Below are 25122 nucleotides of genomic sequence, written 5' to 3'. Positions count from 1 at the left end.
ATACAGGAGCACTATATTGTATGTTAACTACCGACAGTAGGTATAGACTAATACTGTTGATAGACGGTATATAGGAGCACTACATTGTACGTTAACTACCAACAGTAGGCATAGACTAAAACTCTTGATAGACGGTATATAGGAGCACTATATTGTATTTTAACCACCGGCGGTAGGTATCAACCAATACTGTTGATAGACGGTATATAGGAGCACTATATTGTATTTTAACTACCGACAGTAGGTATAGACACATACTGTTGATAGACGGTATATAGGAGCACTATATTGTATGTTAACCACCGACGGTAGGTATAGACAAATACTGTTGATATACGGTGAATAGGAGTACTGTATTGCATGTTAACCACCGACAGTAGGTATAAATAAATACTGTTGGTAGACGGTATATAGGAGCACTATATCGCTCGTTAACTACCGACGGTAGGTTTAGAAAAAAAAAATAATAGACGGCATATAGGAGCATTTTATTGCATGTTAATCACCGACGGTAGGTATAGATAAATTCTGTTGATAGACGGTATATAGGAGCACTATATTGCATGTTAATCACCGACGGTAGGTATAGACAACTGTCAATAGACTGTGTAATGGAGCACTGTATTGTATGTTAACCACCGACGGTAGGTACAGACAAATACTGTTGATATACGGTGTATAGGAGCACTATATTGTATGTTAACCACCGACGGTAGGTATAGACAAATACTGTTGATAGACAGTATAAAGGTGCACTATATTGTATGTTACCTTCCGACAGTAGGTATAGACAAATACTGTTGATAGACGGTATATAGGAACAAAATATTGTATGTTAACTACCGACACTATGTATAGACAAATACTGGTGATAGACTGTATGTAGGAGCACTATATTGTATGTTAACTACCGACAGTAGGTATAGACTAAAACTCTTGATAGACGGTATATAGGAGCACTATATTGTATGTTAACCACCGACGGTAGGTATAAACAAATATTGTTGATAGACGGTATATAGGAGCACTATATTGTATTGTAACTACCGACAGTAGGTATAGACACATACTGTTGATAGACGGTATATAGGAGCACGATATTGTATGTTAACTACCAACAGTAGGTATAGACTAAAACTCTTGATAGACGGTATATATAATAGCACTATATCGTATGTTAATCATCGACGGTAGGTATAGACAAATACTGTTGATAGACGGTATATAGGAGCACTATATTGTATGTTAACTACCGACAGTAGGTATAGACAAATACTGGTGATAGACGGTATATAGGAGCACTATATTGTATGTTAACTACCGCCAGTAAGAATAGACAAATACTGTTGATAGACTGTATATAGGAGCACTATATTGTATGTTAACTACCGACGGTAGGTATAGACAAATACTATTGATAGACGGTATATAGTAGCACTATATTGTATGTTAACTACAGACAGTAGGTATAGACACATACTGTTGATAGACGGTATATAGGAGCACTATATTGTATGTTAACTACCGACAGTAGGTATAGACAAATACTGTTGATAGACGTTATATAGGAGCACTATATTGTATGTTAACCACCGACGGTAGGTATAGACAAATACTGTTGATATACGGTGAATAGGAGTACTGTATTGCATGTTAACCACCGACAGTAGGTATAAATAAATACTGTTGATAGACTGTATATAGGAGCACTATATTGTATGTTAACTACCGACGGTAGGTATAGACAAATACTATTGATAGACGGTATATAGGAGCACTATATTGTATGTTAACCACCGACGGTAGGTATAGACAAATACTGTTGATAGACTGTATATAGGAGCACTATATTGTATGTTAACTACCGACAGTAGGTATAGACAAATACAGTTGATAGACGGTTTACAGGATCACTATATTGTATGTTAACCACCGACAGTAGGTATAGACAAATACTGTTGTTAGACGGTATATAGGAGCACTATATTGTATGTTAACTACCGACAGTAGGTATAGACTAAAACTCTTGATAGACGGTATATAGGAGCACTATATTGTATGTTAACCACCGACGGTAGGTATAAACAAATACTGTTGATAGACGGTATATAGGAGCACTATATTGTATTGTAACTACCGACAGTAGGTATAGACACATACTGTTGATAGACGGTATATAGGAGCACGATATTGTATGTTAACTACCAACAGTAGGTATAGACTAAAACTCTTGATAGACGGTATATATAATAGCACTATATCGTATGTTAATATTCCACGGTAGGTATAGACAAATACTGGTGATAGACGGTATATAGGAGCACTATATTGTATGTTAACTACCGCCAGTAAGAATAGACAACTACTGTTGATAGACTGTATATAGGAGCACTATATTGTATGTTAACTACCGACGGTAGGTATAGACAAATACTGTTGATAGACGGTATATAGGAGCACTATATTGTATGTTAACTACCTACAGTAAGTATAGACAAATACTATTGATAGACGGTATATAGGAGCACTATATTGTATGTTAACTACAGACAGTAGGTATAGACACATACTGTTGATAGACGGTATATAGGAGCACTATATTGTATGTTAACTACCGACAGTAGGTATAGACAAATACTGATGATAGACGGTATATAGGAGCACTATATTGTATGTTAACTACCGACAGTAGGTATTAGACACATACTGTTGATAGACGGTATATAGGAGCACTATATTGTATGTTAACTACCAACAGTAGGTAAAGACTAAAACTTTTGATAGACGGTATTTGTAATAGCACTATATCGTATGTTAATCACGGACGGTAGGTATAGACAAATACTGTTGATAGACGGTATATAGGAGCACTATATTGTATGTTAACTATCGACAGAAGGTATAGACAAATACTGTTGATAGACGGTATATAGGAGCACTATATTGTATGTTAACCACTGACGGTTGGTATAGACAAATACTGTTGATAAACGGTAAATAGGAGTACTATATTGCATGTTAACCACCGACGGTAGGTATAGATTAATACTGTTGGTAGACGATATATAGGAGCACTGTATTGTTATTGGATGCTGTCTTTGATATTAATTTTACGTTTATCGTTTCAGCATTAATCGGGCTGTTAGTTTTCGTTTTTCGTCACATCTAATGGGTTTTAATAGCATTTTACATGAATACATATGTGTAACTCATGGCTGATTCACATTCGTTTGTCTTTGGTGGATAAGTTTCCCATTGGCAATATTACCACATATCTTCTGAATTTTCATTGCATCATCTAAACATGTAAAATTCGTATATAGAAAATATATACGTATAGATAATACATATATTATATAAAAAAGTAGATGTTGTATGATTGTCAATGAGACAACAGTAGTGTTTGTGGGACAGAATGACCCCCATTAAGGTGGACGTCGGACGCTGACGCCATATTCGAAAGTTGGCGCAGACGCCGACGCCATATTTGGGCCTTAAAGCGGACGCCATAGTCGACCCTGAAATCAAGACGCAAACTTCGGGTTGGACCATGTTACTCGGACATCGGAGACACCGACGCCATATTTGGGCTTAAATCCTGGACGCTATATCTTAATGTTTGACCAAGCTACCCTCCAGGGTGAATACTTTTAGTGACCCTAGAAAGAGTTTTTCAAGACTTGAGACCTGCTATACATCCATGTAGGTGTTTTAAGATTTTTTTTTCTTTTCTTCTGTTTTTTTTTCTTTCTTTTTTCATTATTTTTTTTTGTATCATTATTTTTCATTTAACCAAATAGAGCTACGAGTTTACTGTCATTCTGAATCGTGTCAGTGGATGAAAAGTTGTTGATAATGTCCTTCATCTCGAGTCCCGACATCTCAATTTGACGTAATAAATGCAATACAGGCCACATGTATCTGAATCATCGGGTTGGATTTGATTGCAAACCACACAGTATTTCGGTCCATTGACGATGAGTACATTTCTGAAATAGCGTTGGTACTTTTCCGGTAATCGTCCTAAGGAGTCGAAAAATTCTGATGGACCCGATGCGGGGAAATGAAATGCAACTCAATGTCTCCCCTTTTGATCACAGTTGTCCGTATTGACCACAAACCTTCTACGCCTGTCGCTCACATATCTAGGCAAGTCTTCTGCACAGCAAACGGTCACGGGCAATCCACTCAAAGCATCCTCTACATCTTTCCCGGTCATCGTTAAGGGCAATGCCGTTTTGATTCCCACAACCTTGCTGACGTTGGGCTTCTCATCCACGTAGGTGAGCAAACACTAAGTACTCAATAATCCTGACAGGCGATGAGATCTTTCCGTGTTTCAGCATCCTCTGACGAAATATGTGTTGTCTCGTCGGCAATATCTTCGTCTGATGAGACCGAACTATCGTCTTCAAAAGTATTCGAGAGACGGTCGTCATCCCCCTGTCCGTCTGGTGTCTCTCCTTGACCGACCTGCAAGACCTCTGTGTGCAATCTGGAGGCTTCTGGGGTTCTAGCTTTTAGGTCAACAAGAAAGTACCCGAAAGGTGTCCTCTTTGCCTCTTCAAATTTCCGGAGAAAGAAGTCCCCTCGAGAAGGATACATCTGTCGGCCAAGAGTCACGATGGGCTGTCGATCAATGGGGTTATTAAACAGAATGAGATAATGACAGTTTCGTCTCTGGGTGTGGTCTTTGCCAAAGTATAAATTCTGATTAAAAACGACGACCGATAAATTCCTATGGTGACACCCTTCCGTAAACAAATCATTTATTCTGTAGTCTTTGTCCGATGTTGACATGAGGTCATCTAATAGGATCATGTTTCGAATGTTAGGATCGAAAAAATCGTCCCTTTCGAGATCAAAAGGAATTCCACGAATGAATTCAACGCGTGGAAGCACTGCATGTTCGTTGTAGTTCCTCGTAAAGAGGTTGCCACCTTTTATACAACCAAACGATCCTGTCTGGACTAGGACTTCACAGTTTTTTTATGTGTTGAAACAAATAAAATAAAATAAGTTTTATCGCAGGAGGTTGGACCGGACACAATCATGGTGAAAGGGTGTTTAAACACGAAAGCCTTCTGCTGCTGTTTTTGCTGCTGCTGCTTCTTTTTCTGCTGCTGCTGTTACTGCTTTTGCTGCTGCTGGGTAACACCTGGGTGGTATAGTGGCTCATCGGAAGAATGCTTACTTCTTATATGTCTTTGAAGATCGTGCGGCCACACATACACTTTACAGCAAATATTGCAATTAAACATACTCGTAATTTCCTAAATGACAGTGAGTAGTTTCCTCTTATAGATTTACTTCACTTCCTTCGAAAATATAGCAAGAGAAATACATGGTCATCTTTTAGACGACATATTTGAAGATGATCGTATCTCAAAACAAATTCGATGTGATACAATTCATTCCTGGTTACCGTGAAATAGACTGGTTTCCCAAACGTCACGTCCGTGATATCTTCATTTAATCGTATCGACTGGAGAATATGGAGAGATTTTCCCTAACGTACGACTGGTGCACGAAATCGGAACAGAAGTACATACGTCTCGTTTAGGCTTCTAATTCCGGTATGAACGACACCTTCAATGCACATTCCCACGATCCATCCAACGTATAGCGTTTTGCAAGGCGCACTTTGAAATTGCCACGTACGTTATTTTCAAACGATGGATGAAAGCGAGTTTTCGCTATTAATAAATAAACAAAACTCGTCCATAGTGTTACTTCCAGTGAAACCTTTAGTATCTCTCTTACAGCTTTGTTATACTCAAAGCCGTATTTAAGGAAATAAACGGAAATAGTAATTGATTGTTTAACGTCCAGTGGCAAATAATTCATGAATGTTTAGAACACGTTAACCATAAATACAATAGGTATAGGTCTTGTAAAAGAGGCCACCCCGCGGGATAAAGGGTATATTGGATAGTAACATAACTTTTGCCTTGCAATAGGCTAAAATGTGTTGTGTATAAGTACAGTAGACTAATTTATCTTCTATACGGTTGAAATAATTTTTATAGTCAATACAATTTTTTTCTGTTTCTGTATAATCAATGAATCCTCCTGATCATCTTTCTTCCTTAAGCATTTAGTAATCTTCATCATAATTTTATGTTAAGGACTATATAGACATAAAACTTGTTTGATTGGACCGTATGCTAAGAGCCGGCCACCTACAGAGCCAGAATCATCTCATTTATACCGGTTCAAACCGGTTCTTGTTTCTCTGCATGGACATAATTCTTGCACGTGCACAAACAAACAAAAAATGCTACTGCAATTATATACTGTAACAGTCGTATTTGTTTGTATTCCTTTATAATTTTTTTCCCATAATTCTTAATTCCTGATATTTAAGCAGCCGTATATTTCTCTATTCGCTATATTTTACCAGTCCCTATTTCACTATTCTTTATATTTATTTTGGTCATATTTCTTTATTCTTTATTTTTCTCGCCCATATCATTCTTTAGTTATTTTTTCGTCCATTATTCTCTATTCTGTAAACCCAATCCAAACTCCTTGTATATAAATATTGATTGATTAAATATATTATCCGTGTATTTCTGAAGATAAAAACCAACTACGACCGTGGAATTTTCAAATATATAGTTAAGATTATGTTAAATGAGAAACAATTTTAAATGACCAGACGTGGTTTTAGTTAATCATTTGGGTTGAAATCCTAATCATATGATAGTAATTATATGTGGTTGAAATGAGTTGGAATGCAATACTACTCAATGTTTACGGTTGTCATGCTTATCTAAAAGATAAAGATAATTATTTAATGTCACAGACTATATTTTTATAATTTGTGTCCGTTAATTAGAACCAAATAAAAAAAGTGTACACCTGTAAACATGTTATTGAAAGAAAGTGTATAAAGATACTTATTTTTAATCACCAGATGTGCTTTATCTCTTAATCTAATTATTTGAGATGTCATGTTAAACAGGAACACAGGATATTAATTAAGTGGTTCAAATAAGTCGGAAAGCTACGGACGCCCATAGGACCTCCCACAAATATAATTTGAATTCGAAATCACGAATTTAAATCGTTATTACGAATTTTATAATTCGTTATAACAGCTTAAATTTGTGAGAACGAATTGTTGGAAATCGTTATATCAGATTTTGTAATTCGTTACGAATTATTACGAATTAAATTCGTTATCACAATTTTTTGTAATGTGTGATACCGAATTAAAATCGTTATAACGAATTGTATAAATGGTTATTACGGATTAAATTCGTGATAACGAATTTGTGGAATTTGTTATCACATTCTTTTTTAATGTAATTTGTGTTTCCAGATTAAAAACATTTTCACCTAAATTTGAACTACCTCTCCTGGCACACAGGGTTAAGTTAGCTTTTTTCTCTTTACTGGAACCTTTTGGTCAAAGTTAAACAAACTTGACCACGAGCAATTTAGTTTTAACGATATCTATTTTAAAAATTAGCAAAATTGATTGGACACTTAATTTGGTTGTTTGTTGGTTTTGTTTTGTTTTTGTAAATTAGCGCTGAATGGGCACAAGTTCAGAACGGTAAAAGTGACGTCACCTAATTTCAAACTTGATCATCAGACTCAGTGTTTTGTGTTAATAAACATTGTGTATTAATTCAATAACATTTGGTTGAGGCAAACTAAATGTAGAGAGCGGAAATTACAGAATAAACACTACGTCTTTGACCATTTGTAAAGGGGCATAACTCACGAACTATAAAAGAGACGCCCTTCAATTTCAAATTTTATCTGTGTGTTTTAGTAATTGGCATAGTGTATAAGTTGAATTTATAACATTTGGTTGAGGCAAACGGAAACCATTTCTGGGAACGTACCCGACAAACGGACTGAACTGACGGACAAGGGCTAGACTAAACTTCTCCCACGCCTAGCGGCGGGGGCATAAAAAATGTGTTTGATACCCATAATTCGTGACAGTATCATTTGTATTCCTTTTTCTTAATTTAAAGTCTTCTTAGACAGGCGATTTCCTTCGTGTGTATCGCCAATTAATATATTTTACACAGAAGCAAAGAATTACTTTCGGCAACATGGTTAATCGAAGTGTAAAACCTAAGATTTTCATCCCTAGGTTTACATTTCGATAAACCATGTTGGCGAAACTATTTCCGTTGCATCTGTGTAAAATGTATCCAGGTACACACACTAATGATATTCACCGCTTAAAAAAACTTTGGTAGAAAATAAAAAATAAAAATATTTCGGTCAAGAAATATGAGAATTAGACATATTTTCCCCCGGAGAGTTTCGGTGTGTAAACTGGGTCACTGGCTAATAAACACACCCGTTTACACGACAAAAATTTCTAGGTATAGTGTAAAATGCGTTAAAACTAAATTGATTGCGGTCAAGTTTGTTTCACTTTGTCAAAAAGGTTTTAATGAAGAAGATTTTTGTAAAAGTAATAAACAGCGATGGGTGCAGAGTGAGGAAGAAAGCTCTCTTTATTCTGTGTGCCATGTGAGCTAAAAATCTGTGATAATGAATTTTAATCTGAAATTACCAATTACAATAAAAACTGTGGTAACGAATTCCACAAATTCGTTATCACAAATTTAATCAGTTTAAACAAATTCTACAATTCGTTATAACGATAAAATCGTTATAACGAATTTATCGTTATCACAAATTACAAAAAATTGTGATAAGGAATTTAATTCTTAATAACGAATTACAAGATCTGTTATAACGATTTTCACCAATTCATTATCACAAATTTAATCTGTTAAAACGAATTATAAAATTCGAGATAACAATTTAAATTCGTGATTTCGAATTCAAATAATTTTATATTTTTGGGAGGTCCTAAATGGGCTTCCGTAGAAAGCAATACTACTGAATGTTTCACGATTGTCATGTTAATAAGATAAGAAATCCAAAAATTAAAAAGATAAAGACAAATATTTTATGTATTGATATCAAACATTTTAATCCAATTCTCTTTACACGGGAATAGTTCCGCCTACTGCATTGAGTGACAGTTTTTCTGATTGATATAAATAGTATATCTTGGAGAATTCTTACAGTTGTTATAAACATGTATAAGCAGTTAATTATTTAAGAGGTAGAAGATTCTTTTCAGAATTATCACAGACTTATTACCTAGGGGTTGGGTAAGCGTTTATCAAAGACAAATTCTCGTCCATTTTCGAGAATATACCGTCCACTTTTAAGGGTATGACGTCACTTTAAAGGGTAGTCTGATGCAACATTAAGGTATAGCGTCCAAGTTTAAAGCCCAAATATGGCGTCGGTGTCTCGATGTCCGAATCATACGGTCCAACCTCAAATTCGCGTCCCGATTTCATGGTCGACCATGGCGTCCGCGTTAAGGCCCAAATATGGCGTCGGCGTTCACACCCAGGTCCAAATATAGCGTCGGCGTCCGACGTCCACCTTTATGGGTTCATTCTGTCCCACAAACACTACTGACAACTCTCCACAAGAGACCAAAATGGCACAGAAATTAACAACTATAGGTCACCTTACGGCCTTCAACAATGAGCACAGCCCATACCGCATAGTCACCTATAACAAGTCCCGAAATGACAATGTGAAACAATTTAAACGAAAAAACTAACGACCTAATTTATATACAAAAAATGAACGAAAAACAAATATGTAACATATAAACAAACGACAACCACTGAATTACAGTCTCCTAACTTGGGACAGGCACACACATACATAATGTGGCGGGGTTAAACATGTTAGCGGGATCCCAAACCTCCAAAAACCTGGGACTTTGGTGTAACAGTACAACATAAGAACGAACTATAAAAATCAGTTGAAAAAGGCTTACTCATCAGATGGAAAAAAATACAAATATATAAGATCCATACAATACATACAGACCATATATCGAAACCAATATATACTAAGCATTCAGCCAATCAAACAAAATGCATCTTAGAACCAAAGATCATTTTCACACTGTATATGGGTTAGAGATCTTAAAACAGAGTTTTTTTTGGACACTGTATATGGGTCAGAGATACAGTTTGTATACAGACTGTATCTAAAAATTAGACCCATAGATAAAGCATACAGAAAATGCATACAGACTATATAAGAGCCACAGGCAGTGCACACACTTTATCTTGCAGTAACAGGCAAAACATACAGACTTTTATTTCAACTTGGAACAACTTACAATGCATACATACTGTGTCTCTGATCCATAGACAGTGTTAACCGACTAAATCTAAGATATACCGACAATAGAAGTATCTTAGACTCATAGTCAAAGCATATAAACAATGTATAAAGACTAAGAACGACGTACAATACATAAACTTAATTTAATTTACAACAAAGAAAATGCATACAGACTGTATCTTGGAAGCACAGAAAATGCATTGACTGTGTGTAATCAAAGAACCTTTGTGAGCACGCTCACATACTTCACAGCCCGACATTGTCACTAAGCAAACAAAATTTCAACAGATTATTTAGTTCAAACACGCATGAAATTCTGTTGTGTAATTTCAGAAGATATGCAGAAGTATATTTAAGCCGAAATCAGAAGGCATAGTTCCTAATTCCTAACAAGAGTACACACGTTGAAATTTCTCGCCTTATTTATGTTGATAGACCTAAATATAAAGTTTTACTACAATTATTACATAAACTTATTAATAACATGACCAAAGAAAATGAGATCAAGGTCATATGACCAAAATGAGGAATACATTTACACCTTACAATGATTCAATACAAATCAGGTCGAGGTCAGATGACACTTGGCACAAAAACTAAACACTGAACAATGAACCTCGAAAATGAGGTCAAGGTCAAATGAGACTTGCGAGGCTGACATCATAAGATATTTCCAGACACCAAATAAAGTTGACCTATTGCATATAGTATTAGAAAAAACGAACAAAACTCAAAAGCTTAACTTTGACCATTGAACCAAGGAAATGAGGTCAAGATCAGATGACACCTGTCAGTTGGACATGTACACCTTACAATCCTTCCATACACCAAATATACAAGACATATTTCATATAATATCTGAGATATAGACTTGACCACCAAAAAGTTAACCCTTTTCATTGATCCATGAAATGATGGCGAGGTCAAGTGAAAACTGTCTGATGGGCATGCTGACCAAGGTACGCAAATACTAAACATAGTTACCCATAATATGAGAGAAATTACAAAAACTTTTAACTTTTTTTCAAGTAGTCACTGAACCATGAAAATGAGTTCAAGGACAATGGACATGTGACAGACGGAAACTTCCAAACTTAAGGCATCTGTATTTAAAGTATGGAGCATCCAGGTCGTTCGCCGTCTAAAATATAAAGCTTTTAAGAAGTGAACTAACACTGTCGCCGCCGCCGCCGGATCACCATTCCTATGTCGAGCTTTCTGCGACAAAAGTCGCAGGCTCGACAAAAACAAGAATGTGTCCATCGTACACCGTTCCCCACTTGCCCTATCATTTTCTTTGTTCAGTGGACCGTGAAATAGGGGGAAAAAACCTTCTTTGGCATTAAGCTTAGAAAAAAACATATTATTGGAAACATATGTACTAAGTTTCAAGTTTATTGGACCTGACCTTCAACAAAAACTAATGCCCATTTACTATCGTAGGTGGGGCATAAAAATTTTAATCATGATTTTCTGCCAATATGCACATTTACATAGCATGTCCTAGCTATCTAAAAAATTAATGAAACTCTGTTGTGGTCTTTAGACAGATTTTATGATTTTAGGAGTATATAGGAAATCAATGAATTGATAATTTCATAATTTCCTCATTATCTACAAAGATTTATAAAACTCTGTTATGTGGTTTCAGAGGAGTTGCAATAACGAGAACAGGACTGACAGACCGATGGATCAAAAACATTGTACCATAAAGAACTTTGTTTGGTTTGGTATAATAAAGGGTCTGCTAAATAATGTAAGGCTGAGATAAATTAGTCATTTGGTCACACCCGTTTTTTGGCGAGGTTCGTTTTGTTCAGTCTGTGATGTTCTTTGTTGTGTTTTGCATTCTGTTGTTTGTTTTTTAATCTTTCTCTTTTTTTTTGCCGTGGTTTTGTCAGTTTATTATTGACTTATGTGTTTGAATAAGCCTTTAGTATCTTTCGCCTCTCTCTTCGGTCAATTTGATTATGTGGGACATACAGATTTAGACCCAAACTTGTCTCTGATTGTTTCGTGATTATTGAAGATGTAAATCATACTATAAAATTGAGTATGGAAATGGGAAATGTGTCAAGGAGACAACAACCCGACCATAGAGCAGACAACAGCCGAAGGCCACCGATAGATCTTCAATGTAGCGAGAAACTCCCGCACACGGAGGTGTCCGTAAGCTGGCCCCTAAACAAATATGTATACTAGTTCAGTGATAATGGACGTCATACTAAGCTCCGAATTATACACAAGAAACTAAAATTATAAATCATACAAGACTAACAAAGGTCAGAGGCTCCTAACTTGGGACAGGCGCAAAATTGCGGCGGGATTAAACATGTTTTTTGAGATCTCAACCCTCCCCTATACCTGTAGCCAATGTAGAAAAAACAAACGCGAAACAATACGCACAGTAAAACTCAGTTTAAGAGAAGTCCGAGTCCGATGTCAGAATATGAAACAAAAGCAAATAAACAAAATGACAATAATACATAAATAACAACAGACTACTAGCAGTTATTGACATGCCAGAACCAGACCTTAATTAAACTGATTGAAAGATTATGTCTTCATCATATGAATATCAGGCACAATCCCTCCTGTTAGGGGTTTAGTATTATACCGTCATGAAATATACAACCCTCTTATTTACAATATCATTTGATCAACACCTATTTACAAGGGTCTATTTGATATGATTTTTCTCATTGTTGAAGGCTGTATGGTTGCATATAACTGCTTACATCCACTTTATTTGAACTTGAGTGGATACATGTAGGCGTCTCATTGGCAATCATACCACATCTCCGTATTTTTACAGTATTGTATCAATACTGTTACCTAATAACAGGACAAAACAAGACAGCAATTTGACAAAACTAAAGACATACATACTTGATTTTACTTCTCTAAAGATATAAACAAAATTTTCATAGTTCGTATCTGAACATGTACACAGCCATGGGAATTTTAAGGGACTATATTTCAGTGTGCATATATTTAGTAGCTAATCTGGCTACTTCCTGTTTATCAGACCGGTAACTTAGAAAAGAATTGTGACAATATATCCAATCTTTTCAAAAACCAAAGAGTAACGTCACTAGGAGCAGCAGTTAGTTGTCATAGATACTCTAGATAGAAAGATAATCTGCCACTTTTATAAAAGGGACTACACATAGTTTTTGAAAGGGTATAATCGGTTTGTGCCGAAATTACTTTCTTTAGTCCAGAAACTCATTTGTGCTAAATGGTAATCTCCACCCACATTTAGGACTGGCAGTTATTTGTAGTTTTTATCAACAGCTTGCACTTTTTCTAAATTATATTTGCTTCTTTTAAGACTGACCAAAACTGTTTTTTTTTACCATTGTGGTTTGATTAAGGTAGTGTATATCAAACAGCTGTTGGAAATATTTTGGACATCATTTGATCAACACCTAGTGGTTTTTGGTGGTATCTCGCATAACATTAATAAGGTCTTTTTTAAAAGGCAACTTGAAATTATTGGTCCCATATTTATGTGCTATAGCAAATGTATGGGCTGCTGATCTGCCTATATGATAGCAATATATTCTTATGTTTTCAATGACCCCTTATTTCTTCACTCCACTTTATAAGATAGAAATAAATGTTATTCCATATTTTATTGGTTTTTTCAAAGGTATCATAATTTAGACATAAAGACAAAACTAAGCACAGTGAAAAAAGTCTACTCTGTCCTGTAAAGTTTGAGATGTTTTTGTTGTTCAATCTTTGTCACTTGTATGGAAACACTAAATCTTGATAACCTACAACAGAAATATTATCACTTTTATTTCAATTCAATTGTTGCAGTTAGCATGCATGTAATAGAGAAAATGATAAATTAGACCAGATCTCCACATTATTAATATCAAAACTAGAGGCTTCAATGAGGCTGTGTCACTCACATGATACTTTTATTTACAATTGATGCATGATACAGAAATTGTCCATACCAACCGTCAGTGTTTACAATACAATACAGTACTTCTATACACTGTCTGTATACAGTATTTGTCGGATTTTGTCCATACCTATCGTCGATGTTTGACATAAAATACAATACTCCTATATACCGTATATCAACAGTATTTGTCTATACCTACCGTCGGTGGTTAACATACAATACAGTCCTCCTATATACCGTCTATCAACAGTATTTGTCTATACCTACCGTCAGTGGTTAACATACGATATAGTACTCCTTTGCACCGTCCATCAACAGTATTTGTCTATACCTACCGTCGGTGGTTAACATGCAATAAAGTGCTCCTATATACCGTCTATCAACAGTATTTGTCTATACCTACCGTCGGTGGTTAACATACAATATAGACTAAGTGCTCCCATAAACCGTCTATCAACAGTATTTGTCTATACCTACTGTCGGTAGTTAACATACAATATAGTGCTCCTATATACTGTCTATCAACAGTATTTGTCTATACCTACCGTCGGTAGTTAACATACAATATAGTGCTCCTATATACCATCTATCAACAGTATTTGTCTATACCTACCGTCGGTAGTTAACATACAATATAGTGCTCCTATATACCGTCTATCACCAGTATTTGTCAATACCTACTGTCAGTAGTTAACATACAATATAGTGCTCCTATATACCGTCTATCGTCAGTATTTGTCTATACCTACCGTCGGTGATTAACATACGATATAGTGCTATTACATATACCGTCTATCAAGAGTTTTAGTCTTTACCTACTGTTGGTAGTTAACATACAATATAGTGCTCCTATATACCGTCTATCAACAGTATTTGTCTATACCTACCGTCGGTGGTTAACATACAATATAGTGCTCCTACATACCGTCTATCAACAGTATTTGTCTATACCTACCGTCGGTGGTTAACACAATATAGTGCTCCTATATACCGTCTATCAACAGTATTTGTCTATACCTACCGTCGGTAGTTAACATACAATATAGTGCTCCTATATACCGTCTATCAACAGTATTTGTCTATACCTACCGTCGGTGGTTAACATACAATATAGTGCTTCTATATACCGTCTATCAACAGTATTTGTCTATACCTACCGTCGGTGGTTAACATACAACATAGTGCTCCCATATACTGTCTATCAACAGTATTTGTCTATACCTACTGTCGGTAGTTAACATACAATATAGTGCTCCTAAATACCGTCTATCAACAGTATTTGTCTATACCTACCATCGGTGGTTAACATACAATATAGTGCTCCTCTATACCGTCTATCAACAGTATTTGTCTATACCTACCGTCAGTGGTTAACAAGCATTACAGTGCTACTATATACCGTCTATCAACAGTATTTGTCTATACCTACCGTCGGTGGTTAACATACAATATAGTGCTCCTATATACCGTCTATCAACAGTATTTGTCTATACCTACCGTCGGTGGTTAACATACAATATAGTGCTCCTATATACCGTCTATCAACAGAATTTGTCTTTACCTACCGTCGGTGGTTAACATACAATATAGTGCTCCCATAAACCGTCTATCAACAGTATTTGTCTATACCTACTGTCGGTAGTTAACATACAATATAGTGCTCCTATATACCGTCTATCAACAGTATTTGTCTATACCTACCGTCGGTAGTTAACATATAGTATAGTGCTCCCATATACCGTCTATCAACAGTATTTGTCTATACCTACCGTCGGTAGTTAACATACAATATAGTGCTCCTATATACCATCTATCAACAGTATTTGTCTATACCTACCGTCGCTGGTTAACATACAATATAGTGCTCTTTGATACCGTCTATCAACAGTATTTGTCTATACCTACTGTCGGTAGTGGCTCCTATATACCGTCTATTACCAGTATTTGTCTATACCTACCGTCGGTGGTTAACATAAGATATAGTGCCCCTATATACCGTCTATCAACAGTATTTGGCTATACCTACCGTCAGTGGTTAACATACAATATAGTGCTCCTAAATACCGTCTATCAACAGTATTTGTCTATACCTACCATCGGTGGTTAACATACAATATAGTGCTCCTCTATACCGTCTATCAACAGTATTTGTCTATACCTACCGTCAGTGGTTAACAAGCATTACAGTGCTACTATATACCGTCTATCAACAGTATTTGTCTATACCTACCGTCGGTGGTTAACATACAATATAGTGCTCCTCTATACCGTCTATCAACACTATTTGTCTATACCTACCGTCAGTGGTTAACAAGCATTACAGTGCTACTATATACCGTCTATCAACAGTATTTGTCTATACCTACTGTCGGTAGTGGCTCCTATATACCGTCTATTACCAGTATTTGTCTATACCTACCGTCGGTGGTTAACATAAGATATAGTGCCCCTATATACCGTCTATCAACAGTATTTGGCTATACCTACCGTCAGTGGTTAACATACAATATAGTGCTCCTCTATACCGTCTATCAACAGTATTTGTCTATACCTACCGTCAGTGGTTAACAAGCATTACAGTGCTACTATATACCGTCTATCAACAGTATTTGTCTATACCTACCGTCGGTAGTTAACATACAATATAGTGCTCCTATATACCGTCTATCAACAGTATTTGTCTATACCTACCGTCGGTGGTTAACATACAATATAGTGCTCCTATATACCGTCTATCAACAGAATTTGTCTTTACCTACCGGCGGTGGTTAACATACAATATAGTGCTCCCATAAACCGTCTATCAACAGTATTTGTCTATACCTACTGTCGGTAGTTAACATACAATATAGTGCTTCTATATACCGTCTATCAACAGTATTTGTCTATACCTACCGTCGGTAGTTAACATATAGTATAGTGCTCCCATATACCGTCTATCAACAGTATTTGTCTATACCTACCGTCGGTAGTTAACATACAATATAGTGCTCCTATATACCATCTATCAACAGTATTTGTCTATACCTACCGTCGCTGGTTAACATACAATATAGTGCTCTTTGATACCGTCTATCAACAGTATTTGTCTATACCTACTGTCGGTAGTGGCTCCTATATACCGTCTATTACCAGTATTTGTCTATACCTACCGTCGGTGGTTAACATAAGATATAGTGCTCCTATATACCGTCTATCAACAGTATTTGGCTATACCTACCGTCAGTGGTTAACATACAATATAGTGCTCCTATATATCGTCTATCAACAGTATTTGTCTATACCTACTGTCGGTAGTTAACATACAATATAGTGCTCCTATATACCATCTATCAACAGTATATGTCTATACCTACCGTCGGTGGTTAACATACAATATAGTGTTCCAATATACCGTCTATCAACAGTATTTGTCTATACCTACCGTCGGTAGTTAACATACAATATAGTGCTCCTATATACCGTCTATCAACAGTATTTGTCTATACCTACCATCGGTAGTTAACATATAATATAGTGCTCCCATATACAGTCTATCAACAGTATTTGTCTATACCTACTGTCGGTAGTTAACATACAATATAGTGCTCCTATATACCATCTATCAATAGTATTTGTCTATACCTACCGTCGATGGTTAACATACAATATAGTGCTCCTATATACAGTCTATCAACAGTATTTGTCTATACCTACTGTCGGTAGTTAACATACAATATAGTGCTCCTATATACCGTTTATCAACAGTATTTGTCTATACCTACCGTCGCTGGTTAACATACAATATAGTGCTCTTTGATACCGTCTATCAACAGTATTTGTCTATACCTACTGTCGGTAGTGGCTCCTATATACCGTCTATCACCAGTATTTGTCTATACCTACCGTCGGTGGTTAACATAAGATATAGTGCTCCTATATACCGTCTATCAACAGTATTTGGCTATACCTACCGTCAGTGGTTTACATACAATATAGTGCTCCTATATATCGTCTATCAACAGTATTTGTCTAACTACCGTCGGTAGTTAACATACAATATAGTGCTCCTATATACCGTCTATCAACAGTATTTGTCTATACCTACCGTCGGTGGTTAACATACAATTTAGTGCTCCTATATACCGTCTATCACCAGTATTTGTCTATACCTACCGTCGGTGGTTAACATGGAATATAGTGCTCCTATATACCGTCTATCAACAGTATTTGTTTATACCTACTGGCGGAGGTTAACATAGAATATAGTGCTCCTATATACCAAGAGGGATAACGGATCTGCATCTAGAATTTATCATGCTGCCCTTTTTTTGGATTTTTAAAATTCTTGTTATCCCTCAATTTTTACATTCATCCCAAATAATATAACAATAGTCAATTAGGAGCAGAACACCCATTGTATTTAAATGTTTTCTTGCAGTTATATAAAAAAAAATGTATTTAAGAAAGATGGTATATTCTGGATGATATATTAGCACAACCTTGGTCAATTTGATTTCTCCAGTTACTTAGTGGGCTGTCAATTTTGAAACTAATATTTTTTCACATGAAGAATTTTGTAATACATGTACTTTAATTTATTATCAAGTTTGGTTGAAAAGTCTGAATAGTTTCTGCTTTGTTCCAGTAATCAAACATTTTGTTTCATTTGCATCTATGAACATGTTATTCATTTGTCACCACTCTTCAACCCTGTATAAATCTTCTTGAACATCATCATTTATATTTTCTAGATGTTTCCCCCTGATTTATGAATAGTGGTGTCATCAGCATATACAACGATATAGGTCTGTTTCACAATTTTTAATGCATAAGGGAAGGTCATTTATAATTAGCACAAACAATAGAGGACAAGGTATAGAACATTGGGGAACACCAAATTTTACATATTGTTGTTCAGAGTTAACATTACAAATGTATACCTTTTGTTATTCAGGTACGACTTAAAAAAACTAACAGTAGTCTCACTTAATCCATACATGTCGAGCTTTAAACAAAGAAAATCATATTCTACCAAATCAAAAGCTTTTTTTTTAAATCTTAATAAAATTGCTAGGTTTAAATTACCATCTTTCATTTCTTGCAACCATGTGTCAATGATATTAAATAAATGTCAAGCTCAATCCAGTATATATTCCAAGTTATGGACAAATGATAATGCTATTAAAAATACCAAATCATAACCAGTGCTTTTCTCTTTTTCTATTTACAGTATATGACTAGGTAATAATGATTACTTTTTTCAACTATTTTCATACTTTTTTGTTTCCTCTGCTTTTGTATCAAGGGCATAATTGTTTATGGCAAACTAAGCATCTGCATAATCAAACTATTCCTAACTATCCTCTACCTCAAATTCTAGAAATTGCAAATTTTTTGTCATAGCAGTCTTATGGTAGCTGAATTATTTCTATTTTTTGTAAATCTGGATTAATAAGTCTTTTGTCACATTCTGGGGCTATAGAAAAAAAACATTACAGAATTATCAAAATTATGTGTGTATAATGTTTGTGTACAGTCATTCAACTAAAAAAGGACAAAAATTATTTTTTTGTGTATAAATAAATAATTGTGATTTTAATGTCTTAATATTATAAAAAAAAACTTCAAAAGATTAAATTTAAATTATAATCTAAACACGAAAGAGCACATATAAATCAACCTTTTACTCAGATTTATATCTAAAACCAGTTATAACTAGCTATAATATCTTTGACTTCACAAATATCATCATCTAATTTTACAAATCAGTATTTATTTGGTGGCACTTCCTGCACACTAAGTATGTTATGCCTTAGGTTTAATTTTGATGCAATCACATTTCAGAAGGTACATGTCTTGAACTGTTTTAATGAATAAATTACAGTTTTAAACTCAGTTTAGGCTGACCTCAGGTCAATAGTCTTAAACAATGTCATCAAACTATCAGTTTTACTGTAATATATTGATATTGTGACATTTATGGGAAAGAGCATATGAGTTAGTCATATTGGTCAATACAATGGACAGTTTATAGCTGAGACTACTATAACACTATGTGTTATACTAGTAGTCTCAGTTTATAACTATGTTAATGTCAATTATATACATGACATAATAATTAAATCATTTAAAAAACTATTCCAAAGATTTCTCTCAAATCATGTTTACATTTTTTTAGAGAAGAGTCTGTCTGAAATATATTCAGGGGTAGTCCAAATAATTATGACTTCTTAAAAAGCTATATTATGGGGAAAAAGGGGGGGGTCTATTATGTTTTTTTTCATACAGGAGAAAGACGTCAAAGCAAAAAAAAAACCAACAAAACAAAATAAAATAATAGCCTCTCAAGACGTCCTTATATAATAAAAATTTGGTCTAATTTTGGGATAATACATTTAACTTCCTTTGATGTCGGGGAGGGGATAAGTTTTGACGATTAATTATTCTTGAAACTAACAATAATTATTTCTTATTGTTACTTTGTTGAGCGAGCGAGATGTGTGGTTCTCGAGTTATTTAAAAAAAAAGGGGGGTGTTACGTACTATATCAAATTTACCCAGTTTGGAGACAATAAATATTTAAAATCTAACCATAAACTCCAATGTTCCTGCTTTTTTTTTGCAGAACAAACCCGATGGCATTCTCGTCTCTGTTGTAATCAATAGTTAACTCATTTCTTCTTCCAGGTTATTTCTTAATCAATTATGATTATCAGCTGTCTATCTATTTACCATGTTTATGTTAAACTGGTCCGTAATTCCATCGTAGTGTATCGATAGCTGAACACAACAAGGATCCAGTTTATTAAACGTATATAATATACAAGGTTCCTGAGTCAGTAACCGTAACTATCACCGTGCTTTGTGCGCATGTGCAAGAAACACCAACAACAAGGATAAAACAGGGTATACAGTTCCGTAATTTCGTATATTTTTCTTATCTTCATACTAAAGAGCTCCAAAAGTAGGCGTGCTTGGGTGCACTGGGCGGGTCTAAAAACCGACTCTCGGTGGTTAACGTCTCTCGATGGTTAACTTTAAGTGCCTACCTATGTATATATACCCACTGAAATACCTAGTATCTATTTATAGACAAAATGACGTGGAAGGAATTACCTGTAATTTTCTCGCTGGCCTATACTTGTACATGATTTAGTACAAATACTATAATACGTTACTGTACTGACGAACTTATTTTTCATCATGTGATTTGAAAAAATTGTTTATCATAGTGATCGTTAAAATGCTCATCTACGTTTATCAGATTTTAAGAACTTCGCAAAACAGTTAACGTGGATAAAAATATATGGGACTATGCATACATGATAACCTGTCTTTGATTCTTTTATAAGTTGTATTTTGATTAAGTTTGATATTGTTGACAATAAAAAATTATACGATTTATATATGCATTCGGGTGGGTTTCCTCCACGGTAAGGCAATATATATATAATTTTGTAAAGAATTTAAAGCAACTTAACAAACAGATGTATATAGATATAAAAGAAGATATAAGTGCGTGCCAACGATACAACTCTCCATCCAAGTCACAATTTTAAAACGCATCCAATATAGGTCAAAGTACGGCCTTAAACACGAAACCTTGGCTCACACCGAACAGCAAGCTATGAAAGGACAAAAAAATGACTATGGAAACCATTCAAACGGGGAAAATGAACGGTCTTATCTATTTAATCTAAAAAACGAGGAACACTTATGAAACACTTTAACAAACGACAACTACTGAACATCAAGTTCCTGACTTAGGACAGGTGCAAACAAATACAGCGGGTTTAAACGTTTTAATAGGTACCAACCTTCACCCTTACCTGAAACAATAGTGTAACATCACAACATAAAAAGACACACTATGAAATATCATTTGAAATGGCTTAACGCAATCAAAAGATATATTAACACCAACAAATGTATTTTCACTGAACGAATAAATTTGATCTATAACATAATACAAGCACAAAACCAATTAAAAAAAGGTTGATATACGTTAAACAGTTTCAGAAAAACAACCACAAAGAAACCCTACCAAACAGAACAACACATACATGCAAATGCAAATAATTGTATACGGTAATAGAGAACAGAAATATTTTTTACAAATTACATAACTTTGTTGTTCATTGTACGAGAAACGGACTCCAGTAAACATTTATAGTCATACCAAACACTAATCAAACCTGGTATACATTATATAAATACTAAACCGATGATAGAGAGGCGAGATATAACTTTAAATAAGTAAACAATAAATAACAAAAAAGCATTACAAATTCTATCAACAGTTCAAATTAGTATGAATGTAATCTAGCCGGTATTTAGTATCTTTAGTGTTTGTTACTTTGCAAATGATACATCCTCGTGAAAAAACGCTTCCTAAGAGTCATGTTCATCAAGACACTCTCCTTTTATGAAATGATTGCAGAGATCTCATATACAATAGGGACTTCCTATATCTATATATACTAACAGACTGTCTCTGTATGCAATTACTATTGAGAGGCTGTCAATATAGTACAGTATACGTAATTCCTCATTTCTAATTTCATTCTCCACCTTATGTTCTTTTCAGTCCTTTTAACTCTTATTTAACTTGATATGTAAGTGTCGGGACGATGCAAATGTTATTCCACAACAAATTTTCAATGTTCAATATATATATCACTAACTTTGAAGCTATCATATTCAAAATATGATAAAAGTATTAGAGTGGGGCGCCCATATTCCCCAGGGACTCAATTTCGCCGTTTTATGATTTTGAGGTGTAAAAACTTCAAAGGATGGCTGAAATGGAAGAAATATGCCGTCAAATTATATTTTATTACAAATATGATTATTTTTTAAACTGAGACAAAATTGCGGCACTTACCGCTTAGGGCCGAAAAACGGACAACGATTTTTCGGCCAATTTCCTGAATGAAAAACACGATTTCAAAGAGGTATTTCTTAGTAATTCTTTGACTGATTGCCCTAAATTTCAATTCTTTACGCCTTTAAAATGTCTGCTATTCATCTATAATGAAATTGATTTGATAAATATTGTTTAAAGCTGCAGTTATTTGGTTTCAAATAGATGTGTAAAAACGGCGAATATGTGTCCCCCATTGACAAAACATCAGGAAATTTCTAACAACCTTTACTCTAACTTTTCAGGTGATTAGTTTCAAACAAACACGCTTTCAAGCTTAAGAATATTTTGCATTTGAAGTTATCTTCATATAGAAATATCAGTATACATCAAAAACATATAGACCTGAACATAAACTATAGAAAACATGGAAAGAAGTGGCGAAAATGAGCACCCCACTCTACAGAGAAAAATACCTGTCATAGTATACATACATACTCAGTAAATAAAGAATAGAAAATGGTTTTTGCAATATATCACACTCGTATCACGGTCACCACGGTATCATGCATCAACCAGAGATACAAATAAAGTCCCGAAAGCTTGATATATTTATAAACAAGACTACAGTAAGTTCCCGGTCCTGTTTTGATTTGCAAAAAAAGGATGGTTATGTTTTCCAATGCGACTGGTGTACACCAGAGACCCAAGGACAAAAATGTCAGGTCCCCAAACGGCCTTCAAGTTGATGCAATTTCCAAAGAATTATCGTGAAGGTACTGACCACCAACAATGCAAAGGACTGACACTCATTTAATTTAGGGCTTTGCAAAATAAACTGATGATCACAAATTAAATAATAGTGGGGAACAGCAGATTGTTTACAAGGATTATTATATCTGTGAAAGAATATTTTGACTGAGAACTCTGTTTCCACAGCAATAACATTCAATGAAATAACGATAGGTTTAGCTTCTGCTGAGGAGATATATTAGTCCAAATAAATACTTATCACGGGAGGGAACCATGACATATGATATATACGACTCCGTGATTTTCAAGCAAATACATCATCAAGTTGTAAACCGGCCCTATCCGGCCACTCTATCATATTTTATATTATTAGTTACACAGTGTGCAATTGTCCTAATACGAGAATTTATCGGGTCAATAAAATTCATATCGGGTGAGGCGATTAGGACAATTGAACACTGTGTAACGAATTTATCCTGATTTTGTTATATTACATATTATTATATTGAAATTAAATTTTGAAACAACATCAACAAATATATTTTAGATATTTAATCTAAAACTATGAAAAATAAAAAAAAATATTATGATTATAAAAGCAACTCATTTTTTTTATTAGGTCAATGGTATAAGGGAGATAATTTCAATTGACGTAATAAATAAGGGAGATAATTCCAATTGACGTGATAAAAATTGTACTGAAATTTATTAGGACAATATCAGCCAATCAAATTGCGAGAAATTACTCTAAATCAGGATAATTATATATGTCTCTTCATAGACGGATACATAAATAAGTTTAACTATGGTCAGAGACATATAAAGTAATTATATATATATATGTATATATAAAGATAGAAAAGGCCAAAAGAATCGCATTTTTTTTTTACAATTATACTAATATTTATCAATATTTGATTATCATTTATTTCAGATTTCAAAAGATCCCGCGGTTTAAAACTAGATTAAAACGTGTGGAGAACCATGATCGGGACCAGAGCGAGGCTTTATTCACTTCCGCTGGACAACACCAAAAAAATTTGGGAGAGAATACTGTAAAAAATTGGTGCTTTTGGGGCAAATAATGACCTCCAGAAGGTACAGTTAGTTCCCTAAAACAATTTAATAGCAAGCTGAATATTTCTTTAAATGACCATAGCCTTTAGAAAGCTGGCACCGTAGTAATAAGTCTTAATGACGCACTTAGTACACAAAAATATGGTATTTTTTCTACTTAGACTTTGTAGTCCCCAACAAATTATGCGTGTTGATTTCTTATTATTTGAGTCTAGGTTTGGTGGATTTCCTGTATTATCCCTTTTGAAATCATGCATGTTTGTTTTATTTATAGTTTGCCCTCCAGTTACTTCATCCAGCCACATAAAAACAAAACAAAAAA

At 34.7% G+C, this 25122-nt stretch overlaps 2 protein-coding genes across 8 annotated transcripts in view; one reads left to right on the top strand and one right to left on the bottom strand.

Moving 5' to 3' along the window:
- Positions 1 to 25122, bottom strand: part of LOC139501990 (uncharacterized) — a 54903-nt gene that overhangs the window by 20457 nt on the left and 9324 nt on the right. The window lies entirely within an intron of this gene.
- LOC139501986 (tyrosine-protein phosphatase non-receptor type 11-like) overlaps positions 24698 to 25122 on the top strand; it is a 462346-nt gene continuing 461921 nt past the window's right edge. For all 4 annotated transcript variants that reach the window (XR_011658703.1, XR_011658704.1, XM_071291303.1 and 1 more), the window contains exon 1: positions 24698 to 24821. Coding sequence is in view for 2 of the 4 variants with exons in the window: in XM_071291303.1 (XP_071147404.1) it covers positions 24808 to 24821 (14 nt within the window). In the remaining 2 variants the exon portion in view is untranslated. The remainder of the gene's footprint in view (positions 24822 to 25122) is intronic.

Source organism: Mytilus edulis, chromosome 13 (genome assembly GCF_963676685.1).
Source record: "Mytilus edulis chromosome 13, xbMytEdul2.2, whole genome shotgun sequence".
NCBI lineage: Eukaryota > Metazoa > Mollusca > Bivalvia > Mytilida > Mytilidae > Mytilus > Mytilus edulis.
The sequence above is the reverse complement of the archived record's forward strand: the minus strand, read 5'-3'. Positions and strand labels throughout refer to the sequence as shown.